Source organism: Filicampus tigris, chromosome 8 (genome assembly GCF_054856515.1).
Source record: "Filicampus tigris isolate MCC_2025a chromosome 8, RoL_Ftig_1.0, whole genome shotgun sequence".
Classification (NCBI taxonomy): domain Eukaryota; kingdom Metazoa; phylum Chordata; class Actinopteri; order Syngnathiformes; family Syngnathidae; genus Filicampus; species Filicampus tigris.
The window spans coordinates 9280058-9292490 of NC_141224.1; the positions used below are offsets into that span (position 1 = coordinate 9280058).

Sequence of the window (12433 nt, forward strand, 5' to 3'; positions counted from 1 at the left end):
AATATAAAGACTAGTCAATATATTATTAAAGTATATATATATAAACATGAACATTTTGGTAAATGAATACACACACATATCATCCCTATATCAGTGTCAATACTACCATCTTTGTTAAAGGCACTTTTTTTAATCATTTTAGAGTGTGTACCAAATAAAGTGTTAATGTTTTCTCTTTACAACTCTGACAAAGTGTTGATGTAGTTATCTACTTGTCTGTCTTGTTTCAATGAATAAACAAAGTTGAAGTTTGTGTCGCGTGACGTAGGTAGTGCGTTTTCAGGACCCACCTGATGGACGTACGAGGGGACATCTTGCAGCCTTTCAAAGGACGACTCGTTCGGCGTGAGCAAGTACAACATGGCCCGGAGCCTCGGCGGCACCGAGCTGAGAAGTCCGACGTCCGCCATGATGTCCACCTGCCCAGGTAACAACGAGTCACGAGACAAGAAGGGAGGAAGCGAGAGAGTTTCACTCCTCCGCGTCGTCACTGCTCTTATCTGTGTACTTTTATTCGTTATCTTATTTTGTTTGTTTGTTTGCTTCTTGGGAGGTAAAGTAGGTCATCTGTGCAAGAGTCGCACGCTTCCTCATAAATATGGTGATCCCCATGTTAAGGATCTTTGGGTCGGTGCCATTATTACGCACTGCAGACAGAGAGGCGGGAATTGACATGCTGACGAATGGGCTTGGGGCGGGGGTGAAAATATATTTTTGACGTCAATGAATTTGGATTTAGGCGCATTATATATAAAAATGAACAATTACACTTGTGTATATTTTTTTAAAAATACTATAACTTATAAATAATAACATTAAAAAATGTAACCTTCTACAGTGCCCTCCATAATTATTGGCACCCATCCGTTATCGATACCGCTTATCCTCACAAGGGTCGCGGGGAGTGCTGGAGCCTATCCCAGCTGTCTTTGAGCAGTAGGCGGGGGGGGACACACCCTGAATTGGTTGCCAGCCAATCGCAGGGCACACAGAGACAAACAAACAACCGCACTCACAATCACACCTAGGGGCAATTTAGAGTGTCCAATCAACTTACCATGCATGTTTTTGGAATGTGGGAGGAAACCGGAGTTATTGGCACCCATGGTTATGATATGTTAAGCCTTCAAAATGAATTCCATTCCAATTGCAGAAGCATCCTCTCTTACTGAAAATTGAGAAATGGTTCACTAGAATCAAGCTCCCTCCATGGTCATCTCAGTCCGCAGATCTCATCCCCAATTAAAACCTGTGGAGTGAGCTAAAGAGGAGAGTGCAGGGGAGAGGATCTAGGTCGCTGGATGAAGAACGGACAAAGATCCCTCTTCCTGTATTCTCCCATCTCGAGAAACATTAAGGAAAAAGATTAGGTCTCTTTTGTTGGAAAAAGGGGTTGTAAAAAGTATTATGGGCGGTAATAATTGTGGCACACATTATTTGATGTTAAATAATTATTTTTTACGTCTGATTTTTTTTTCCCACTTGAATTAAACTTTGGATTTTCCTCTTTTTTTTTTTTTTTAATTTTGGTGTTACATCATTTCGGAAAAAAAATTATTATCCATTCATCCATTATCCAATCCATGCTGGAGGTGATCCCAGCTGTCTTCAGGCAGTAGGCGGGTTACACCCTGAACTGGTTGCCAGCCAATTGCAGAGCACACAGAAACAAACATTCGCACTCACAATCACGGCGATTTAGGGTGTCTCACAACGACCAATCACGGCTCAGATTCTGGAAAACAGGTCAGCTGTGATTGGTCGTTGTGAGCAGTTGTGATGTCATTTTCAGTCGACAGAAGACAAAATGGCCACCCCCACAGATGGATGCGCATTTTGCTGCTTAATTTATATTCCACAAACGCAAAATTAATGCTGTGTTTCAACTAGTGGGCCTGCTGAAAAAAAGATGTTTGGGTTGACTTCCGCTTTAAGGGAGGCATTTAATTATCTTAAACGGTCACTTCTATTTGAGGAAATAAAACAGGAATACTTTAAATCATTATTATAATTGTAAAGACTATGACATTTACCACCCATTTTTTACTTTGCTTTTGGGGGGTGGGCGGGAGTCTATTTGAGGGAGATGTTACTGTGATCGCAGCCACTGTTTGAGAAAATCCGCTCGTGCACAACAAAATAAATCACAAGTGTAGTCGGTCAGTGTTTATTACGGCACAAGCCGACAACTGCGGATACAAACGTATAAGAATGCAGCTTATGCATTTACACATCACTGATCATCACCGATCCGTCGTTTACTTGGCAATTTAAAGTCCTTCCGAAAAAGGACAGACAGGTGACAAATTATGCAGGCCGTCGCATTAGCGTTGTGAAGTTTTGCGCTAAAAACAAGCCAACAGGAAAGCAACAACTCCACTCAAATGACCTCTCGTAGGGATATGCAATTTTTGCGGATTGCACGCTTTTGTGCAACAGCTGACGAGTGTGACATGAAATCACACACTGCAGTCAGCAGACCCCTCGAGACGGCTCGCTTATCAGTCTCTTCAAGATTTCACACCAATTCTCCCTCACTTTAATCCATTTCCACATAACCTTTGACTAAAATTGTTTTTATCATAATCATATCCCTGAGTAGCTGACTCATTTACGTCAATCGTCCAACCAATCAAATGTTCTCAAATGAGGACGTGTCAATGATTTTATTTTTTTTTTAAGACTAAAAAAATGAGTATAAAAAGTAAGCAAGTCATATTTTTTGGGGACTAAAAGGTCTCACAAGAACAGCCATTCGAAAAGAGTTGTAACAGAATGGGAATGAAGGTTTTTCAAGTTGTAATCCTACAAATAAAAGAATAAAGTCAGATTTTACAAAGGAAAAAAAAGTGGTGATAATACAAGCCAAAGTTTTTTTCTGAAAAAAAAACATACTATTAGAACAGTCAATTAGTTAAAATCCTGAAAAATGTGTAAGTTTTATTAGAATAAAATGTTTTTTTTAAAAAGTAAACATCAAAACTCATTTGAATTCAGTATTTTTTTAAGAAAAAGTTGCATATTTTTGTTTAAAAAATAATACAGTAAAACAACGTACAATGTAAAAAAAAAAAAAGTCGTTGCAAAATCAGGGTGCCAAAAGTAGAAATATATGAAATCTTGAAGAGACTGATTTATGCTACCTTTACGTACGAAATGTAATGAACGTACTCATTTTACGGAAATCCAAAGACACATTTTCTTCCACGAAGAATGAATAATGGGAGGCAGCGTCACGGTGAATGTTTTTCACTGGTATCTGCCTTTCCTGGACATGAATCTCATCACTGCCCCTGTGGTTTTCAGGTGCTACTGCAACATATCTGTAAGATTCCAACAAGGAGTCTTCGTTCTAATCTAACATGGAGCATAAACGAGCCTTAAGAAGGGCTATTTCCAGGAAGGATGTCGACAGGTTAACTTTTCACAAATCTGACGGCGGCCAAGTCCAACAGTGCAAATCAAACATGGAATGTTTACATCAGTGTAGCCAAACGGTCACATTTCAATATTCTCAATACAGTGAACCCCCGCTATATCGCACTTTATCATTCTCAACCTCGCAAGTACGCAGGCAAGTGTGACTTTAGAGTTGGGCACCTTTAGTGTAATACCACATTATGCCACAGCATGCTGGGCAGCACTGAGCTCGACTGAAAGACCTGTTTGTATGTGTCGCTGCTTGAAGGTTTGAAGGTTTAGAATTATTGGAACGTCGATCCTAATTGCGAATATGTAATATTTTAATTCTCTTTTTTTTTTTTTTACTATTATCTGTTTGTACTATGTACTGCTGCGCCGAGTGTGTTAAAGTAGCAGTTGTCATTAGCAATTCACATTATGTGTTAGCATTACACATGGACTTTCATTAGATGAAACGACATAGTTTGGTTGAATATTTTACTGTTTAAATATACAATGTTTAATTCTCTTTTGTTGTATAACCTGTATGTGTTGCTGCTCCGTGTGTGTTAAAGTAGCAGTTGTTTGAAGGTTAATAATTACCATTAACATGCTCATGAACATTATCCCAGCAATGGCGATTCACGTTATGAGTTAGCATGAAACCAGCGGACTTTTGTTAGATGACATGACACTTGCTGCTCTGTGTGTGCTAAAGTGACATTTGATTGAAGGTTTATAATTACTGGAACAGCTATGCTAATTTCTGTGAACCCGACTATTATATGTCTAAGCAGACTTACGAAATGATACGGTTTGATTGAAAATTTTGGCGTTCAAATACACAATGTTTGTCTTTGTGAGCGAGTCTTCCTAAAAGTGCTTTTATCTGTTAGTGACAACAACAATTGACAAGTTTTTTAAAAAGTTTATTTTATCTGGTCTCACTATATTGTTGATTTTTACCTATCGGAGGTGGGTCTGGAACACATCCCTCCGCGACAAACAGGGGTTCACTGTACTTGTTGTTTGTCATCATTCAATGATGTGGCCTTAATCATAACAAAGCGTGTTCGTCACTCTGGTCGCTGTCGTGACTGTCGTCGTTGGCCAACGAGTCCGTGGAGTGGCGTAACGCCGCCATGCCGGAGAAGTCAGAAGGTAGCAGCGTTCCTTTTTTTACGTTGACTAGTTCTTTCTCCCGTGCCGCCGCCCCCTGCTGGCCGCCCTTGACACGCTTCCACTTCATCCGCCGGTTCTGGAACCATACCTTCACCTACACGTGAACAAACAGACAAATATAACATTTTATTTAGGTCAAATTCTTAGATAGATAAAACTGCCTTTTTTCAGAAAAAAATAATATATATTTTCATGAATTTCATACTTTCTTCAAAGATAATTTTATATATGTAAAATATAGCTGTATTTTTGGCAGATATGAAATTATACATTATTATATATATAGGATAAAGAATATTTTTAAGGAAAAAAATGATCAATGTTACATGGGTAAAGCTGTATTGTTTACAACTGTTGGACTGTTGGAATAAGTGTTAATCCACTGGTTTTTAGCCATCTCTGGGGGCGGCCATTTTGTCTTCTGTCAACTGAAAATGACATCACAACTGCTCACAACAACCAATCACGGCTCAGATTCAGAAAACACGTCGGCCGTGATTGGTCGTTGTGAGCAGTTGTGATGTCATATTCAGTCGACAGAAGACAAAATGGCCGCCCCCAGAGATGGTTAAAAACGAGTGCATTTTGCTCCTTAATTTATATTCCACAAACGCAAAATTAAGCAGAATGCCGTGTTTCAACTAGTGGGCCTGCTGGGAATATATTCTTCAAATAAATATTTTTGGGTTGACTTCCGCTTTAAGTAAAATGTCATACAGTTTTACAAGAATAAAGTTGTATTTTTTTCCAAACAAAAACGTCAATATTTTTATAAAAGTTTTTAATAAAATTCCATAAAAAAAACCTTTCAGGATCATTTTGCATAGTTTTGAGGGAAAAATAACTAATATTACATGAATGGAGATGTATTCTTTCAAGAAAAGGCAGCGTAAACTGACAAGAATGAAGGTGTATTTTTTCACATAAAAAAAATATTTTTGATAAAAGAAGCAGTAATATTACAAGAATAAAGCATTTTCTTTTGAGAAAAAAAACATTAAGAGCATTGTTTTTTTTAAGACAAACTTTTTTTTTAAAGAGTCTTAATATTATGAGAATTAAGTTATATTTTTACAGTATTTTCTGAGGAAAATCATGAGCTCATTGTAAAAAGAATAAAATAAAATAAAATTAAAAAAAACACAGTGGTGTTATGCATTTATTATCACAGTTGTCTTGGTCACACGCATGAGAGTGTAATCATTTGCCTTGGGCGTATGAAAATCACTGCGGATTCCATTTGAGTCACGGGGGCCTTTTCCGCATGAAGCCCCAGGTGCCCTGGACAGTTTCCAGACCCCGACCCCCCTCGCTCCCTCGGGACCCAGCATCACCTAACGTGACCTCTCCATAGCAACTCATCCACTCAAGAATTAGTGCAGCTCAACATTTAGTTTCTTCTAGATGTTTGATTTCACTGGGCAGGGGGATGAAATAGATTAAATATGCGCGAAACAGCCCATCATTGTCTGCACTCATCCAGCGTGAAAGATCCTCTGAAAGCGCACATTACTGAACGGTCATTTAAAGTTATTGTGGATGAACGTGGTTATACACGTCCGTTGCATTAGAGCAGGATGAACGCCATTTTATCAGCAGACACACGTGCGATGTTGCTTTGGCATCACATCCAAAGCGCCCTATTAAATGGAAACTACACCCCAATTTATTTATTTTTTGCAGGAATACATTGTGCAAGCATTAGTCAAAACACAGTAGTTTGATTCATATTGCTATCATGGAATAAAAATGAAATGGAATAAATTAAGAACGTACGGACATAGGCATATTTGGCGAAAGCCACTGCCACACTCCAAACGGGATCGGTAGGAAAGGCAACTGTGTTAGGCTGTCAGTGTCAAAGGTAAGCGTGCGGATTCGTTTTCGCCTTATTTAAACTGCCTTTGAAAAGTAGTCCACTGGCTGTCACAAACCTACCGGGTACATCATGCTAGCAGCTAGCCGCCAACGCCGGCGACTGCATGGCGCATCATTATATAGTTTTAATCGTTGACAGCATAATTAATTGATGATTTTTACTATGTCAAGTTAGCGAATGAACATGATTGCGGCACGGTGTTGTGTTGACATTGGTGATAAAAGTATATGATGACAATACTGTATAAATCTAATCTTGAACGATGTGAGAGAGTTTAGTCGCGCGTCCGCCGCTAGCTGGCTGGATAAATGGAACTGACCAACGTGTAGCTTGTCGTTGCTGAATATTTACCAACTCTGTCTGGTTTAGTTAGTAAATAAAGTAGGCATGTATTGGATCGTGCATGTCACATTCTTCTCATTGTCGCGAAACTGAAAAGATGTAAACATGGAGTGCCCCGTAGGCGAGTGGGTTGAGTTCTCCTTTAACACCAATAGCATTCAGGGCCTTTTTCATGGAATAACGTACGAGTTTGTATATTTGTTTGAAAAAAAAAAACACACACATTTTTTGAATTGAAAATTGTTTTTAAAGTTTAGATGTCACAAGATATAATACTTTATCTAAAATCATTCAAGACTTTTTATTCATAATGGTCTAAAACCTAACAGTAATTTTAATCAAATAACATATTTTTAAATTTACATCTGTAAATTATTTTGACTGTTTAAATATAAAGCTTTTTTCAATTTTTTTAATGAAGAAAAGCTTTATGAAATTTTACCAGATATAACACTATATAACATTGTAAATTTAAAATTATTTTTAAAATGTAAAAAAAAAAAACAGGTCAATTCAAATTTGGCAATATTTAAATTTGTAAATTATTTTGACTGTTACAATGTATGAAATATGAAATCACAATATCTTAGTTTTTAATCTGCAAATGATTGTGATTCTACTTATTTTAAATAAATATTTTTTAAAAAAGCACACACATTTCCTTTGATTTCTCAGTGGAAAACATTTGGCCATCTTTGAGGAATCGATGGTAACATCTGGTAGGAGATGCAGTACAGTACTCCCACATCTGGAGCACAGTGGCTCCTAAAGAAAAACAAAGAAAAAATAATATCTGGGGTGGGAAGTACGTACTTGTCTCTCAGTGAGGTCGAGGTTGACGGCGATCTCGTATCGTCGTAGTCGGGTCAGGTAGTTGTGGTGGGCGAACTCGGCCTCCAGCTCTCGGATTTGCTCCTTGGTGAAGGCCGTCCTCTCCTTGCGCGGTTTGCCGCTCAGCTCGCACTTCAGACTGCCGTCCTGCGACTCTGCCGGATTATTACATTTAATTTTAGCCTTTCTATAAGCACCTCGTTTTTTTTAAATACACCACAACATAATTCCAATCGGGACTTTCTCAGAAAATCCAAGTCACGGTCCATAAACAATACCGTAGTGTATGTGGTAATCGTCAAAAGACGCTTGATGTGGGTTCCGTTTATTTTCATCACGACGTATGTTTTTACGTGCGTTTTAGGTCTTTGATCCGCATACTAAAGTCATTTTCAAACCCTTGAGTCATCTTATAAGATTTCATTTCAATTTTGTTTATTTGTTAGCCTGATAATCGAGTGAAAAAGTGAAAATAGATATGTGCCCCTGAAAAAAAAAAAAAAAAAAGGGGACATTAGATTTGAAGAAACATTTGGGCTATGTACACACTGCAAACTATGAATCCCAATTTGGATTTTTTTGTTAAATCCTATCTTTTTATGTACTCGTTCACATTACAAAAACAAATGCGACTTGTAATGTGAATGCAACGCGTCCGTGATGTGACACGCATGCGCACAAAGCACGACGTTGCCTAACGTGCACCACAATAACGACGTCTCGCGGCGCAGTGTTTACGGAAGTTAATATGGTCCCGCGTGTTGGGGCTCATTTTATCATCTCATATCACCAGAGTAGCTCGGCGGGAGGAGGTAGAAATATTTTGGGTGATATGTGGAAATGCTCCCTGATCTCATTTAATGGAGGCGTCTTCTGAAGATGACGTCACGTCATTAATATCGGTCAGCGTGGCTGAATTACTACTATCACCACAAGTGTCCACTTTATGTTTCATGTTCCAAGTGGGATTAAATTAAAGTTAATCGGAAATGAGTTACAATGGGAATACTGTATATCTCGGAGTCACAGCACTTTACATTGAATCTTACAAAAGTCCCAACTGCTTGTCTGAAGCGCAGCTGTGACTAATGCAGGACGCCCCTGAGTTATGTAGTTATATTTATAAATAGTTTATATTTATAAACAATGTACATTATAATGTTAAGTTTTACAATTACAGTATTAAAAGCTAAACATTTTGTATGAAATCGAGAAAGACTATCTTTTTAATAAAAACAAGTAGAACCATTAATATTCAGTGAAATATAGAAAGACTCATTTTCTTATATTAAAACAATTATTTATGTCATCAGTCGTTATGTCAATACTGGTGCCTTTATTTTATTTTTTTAATAAAAATGTAATCCTTAAACATGACTGATAAAAATGTATTTACAATAAACATTTGTCTGCAGAACGTAAATAATAAACTTGTAATCTAATTTAGCTACTCTAAAATCAAGTAATCAGTAAAGTAACAGTTACTTTTAAAATCAAGTAATCAGAGAAGTAACTAACTATTTTTTCAAGGTAATTGTGGCAAAACTGCACTGTACAGAGATTTGATTTTTTTTTTTTTTTTTTAACTCTGGAGTGCTGGGGAAAACAAGGTTTTAATGAGGGCATTTCAATTTCTCATGTAACGCATGCTAATGCAGTGGGCCAAAGTGTAAATGGGCCCCGGGAGCTGAGAGCCAGATTCCCTAACGGTGCTAAGTCCGATGTCTTCACCTCAGGGACCCCCGGAAAGAGGATCTCCCTCTAACGACCACTTTATGTTTTCCAAATCGGGCCTCTCTCTCTCTGTGGTGGTAAACACTGCATGAAAGCGCAATAAAGTTAATAGCTCAAAAACAAGTGAGGGCTTTTTTCAAGGCAACAATTACAGCAACTTGTAACCCACCACAACTAAAGAGCAACAATATGAGGGAAAACATTCAGACACTCTCGAAAAAAAATAAATAAAGTGTTTTTCTTTTTCTAAGAACGGAAAAAAAGTTTTCCTCAAGCGATATGCCATTAGACACACACGAGATGGAGAGAACCCATCCAAGATGTTTTCCTAAAGCTTCTTCAAGATGGAAAAAAAAAAGCAACAAAATAGAGTGGAGCACAAGTTCTTTCCCACTTAAGAAATGAAACAAATGTAATTCATCCCTCCCCCCATTGTAAAAATCTTTAGTAACTCCACCATTCATGTTTTACCTTTCCTAACAGTCACACAACTTTTGCTTTACTTTGCAGGGGGAAAAATGGCGAAATTTTAATTTTTTTCAAATTGACAAAAAAGCAAAGGAAAAGCCCAAAACTAATCAAGTTCTACCAAATTGTGTTCAAATTGTACCCTTCTGTAATGTAATAATAAACATCATCATCATACACAACATACTGTATTTGTGTATTCATAATCAATTATTTAATTCAAATTAATGTATTATTCTAAATTATTATTACATTAAATACATTAAGCAATACTACATATATTATCTGGATATATCAAATTAAATATTTTGTGTACAATTTTTTTTCCTTGATGATTTTTTTTTTCTCGGCTCCTTGTTGCTTTTTCTACTATTTTTTTTCCCCCAGTCCCTTTTTTTTTTTTGTTGGGTTTTGGGGGTTCCAGATGGTGAAACCCAAGTGGGCCTCTATCTGATATTTAGACAGCTGATTGAGTCAGCAGGCTACGTGCTAATCAGTGTGCTAACTGGAGTTATGGGGGGAGGATTTAGCAGTGTGGGGAGGGGCCGGGGGGGGTCAAAGATCAGCTTGCAAATCATTTCAGGAAATGGAAGGTGTTTGTGCGTGTGTGTTGAATGTCTAATAATTGGGAAATGTGGATGTGAGGTGGTGAGCGATGTCATCCTGTATGAAAAAAAACTGGGCCCATATAAAAAACTACCCATATATAAAAGTCACTTTTTTTTTCCTCAATAAGCCATACTTGTTATCGTGTTTCTGGTGGAAAAAACCGATCAACTTGCATATGTTTTAGTTTTTGTTTTGCTGGCATATTTGAGTGAAAAATTATATGGTTGCACCTAGCATGCGTTGGGGGGTGGGGTAAATTCCCCGAGTAATTGATGGAATAATCGATAGGATAATCGATTTAAAAAAGATTAGTTTTTGACAGCCCTATATTAAAGTAATAATACATACAGTTAAATACGGTAGCCCTTTTCCTTGATTAGCCATCCTTTCTATTGCCTGATCAAGAAAGATAAAAATTAAGCTAATGGCTAAAAAAGTGTGACTTTTTTTCACAATGTAAAACATTTGTAGCAATGAAATGGAATTTACATTTTTTTAAAAGTTGCTTACTTTTCCTTGATAAGCCATCCTTATTGTCTTTTAGTGATGGAGAACAATAAACCCTAAGATAATGGCTAAAATTTGTGATGATACATTTAACTACATAATTGAACTTTAAACAAATGTTACTTGCTTTCCTCGATAAGCCATCCTTGTTATTGTGCCTGTTTTTGGGAAGAACGTGAACTTGCAAGTGAGAGGTTTCAATTTTGATTCATATTGCCTTATATATGACTCACAACTCACGTGTTTCTTTTTCCTCGATAAGCCATCCTTGTTATTGAGTCTTTCCCTAAAAAATGTGTAAGGCTAAGACTAGAAGGTGTGATTTTCTTCCCACCATAAAATAAAGCATTAGAAAAGGTAACTTAAAAAAAAAAAACCCCTTTTCCTTGATAAGCCATCCTTGTTATCGTGCCTTTTCTCAGAAAAATGTCAACTTTAACAACAACAACAAAAAAATTGCTCATCAACAATTTAAAGCCTTTCTGCTGATGGAGTAAATAGGCCAGTGGTTCTAGTTTAGTTTAGAAAAAAAAAGCAAGAAAACAAACACAGACAAGCCCTATAAAGGGCCAGAGTGGCGAAAAGTGGCACGGCGAGATCACATTGCCGGCGGGGACGCCAATGAGGTGACGGCGTTCGTGATGGATGGCGGCAAGGAGGGCAGGTGGGCAAAGATCCCGTAGGTCAGTGGGGACGCCTGTAACCCCTGCAAGATCAATGTGTGTGCGTGCGTATATCATGCACCGTCATGTGTTTTATATGGAACATCATGCTCAGCTCATTTGAGAGGTCACAAGTGTCCAGAAACATCTCCGCTGAAATGGAAAGGCAAATACAGCTGACTGCTCACTGGAATCGATGAGACTTTTTTTTTTTTTTTCTTTTATAAATTTTGATGATGCCTTTTTTGATTTATGTGTGGATAAATAATGTTTATGCTGCATTTTCATTCATTTAAATTGTCAGTGTTATGGCAAATTTGGGTATTTAGCAGCATAAAAACCTAATATAGTGATTGCAAGCAAATTTGGAAATCTTGTTTATTTTGTTGTTCTCCCCAAATTTGCCAGAAGAACATTAATAACAAAGTATCTACTTAACGTATGTACAACCAAACCTATAAAAACACATTTGAGATATGCATATATTTATTTCCATATCAAATACGTTATTTTGATGCAAGTTCAAAAATGATATTAACAATATCACTAGTTCGGCCAGCCACGATTGATTAATTTTAGATATATTTTACATACATCTATAAAATTTAACTTCTAACAAAAAATTACTTACGATACTTTGCCTAAGATTCCATCATTGTTTTTGTCTTTTCAATTTAAAAAAAAGCAGTAGAGTGTGATTGCAAATTACATGACCTGAATGACCGGCTATCTAAGCAAACATATCTGTAAAGTGTAACTAAAAAAAATGTTTTTAAGTTTCTTTTCCCTCATTGATTTTTCCTGTTATTGTACTTTT

General features: G+C 37.1%; 2 protein-coding genes across 6 annotated transcripts in view; both read right to left on the reverse strand.

Moving 5' to 3' along the window:
• The window catches only part of agmo (alkylglycerol monooxygenase), a 38178-nt gene extending 37318 nt beyond the window's left edge, over positions 1 to 860 (reverse strand). Inside the window, exon 1 of the mRNA XM_086037815.1 lies at positions 291 to 860. Within this exon, the coding sequence (XP_085893941.1) occupies positions 291 to 410 (120 nt within the window). The 5' untranslated portion in view covers positions 411 to 860. The remainder of the gene's footprint in view (positions 1 to 290) is intronic.
• Positions 861 to 2151: 1291 nt separating this feature from the next.
• meox2a (mesenchyme homeobox 2a) overlaps positions 2152 to 12433 on the reverse strand; it is a 36732-nt gene continuing 26450 nt past the window's right edge. For all 5 annotated transcript variants that reach the window (XM_086037922.1, XM_086037921.1, XM_086037918.1 and 2 more), the window contains 2 exons: positions 7619 to 7791; positions 2152 to 4678 (listed from right to left, as the gene is read on the reverse strand). In XM_086037922.1, the coding sequence (XP_085894048.1) occupies positions 4460 to 4678; positions 7619 to 7791 (392 nt within the window). In that variant the 3' untranslated portion in view covers positions 2152 to 4459. The remainder of the gene's footprint in view (positions 4679 to 7618; positions 7792 to 12433) is intronic.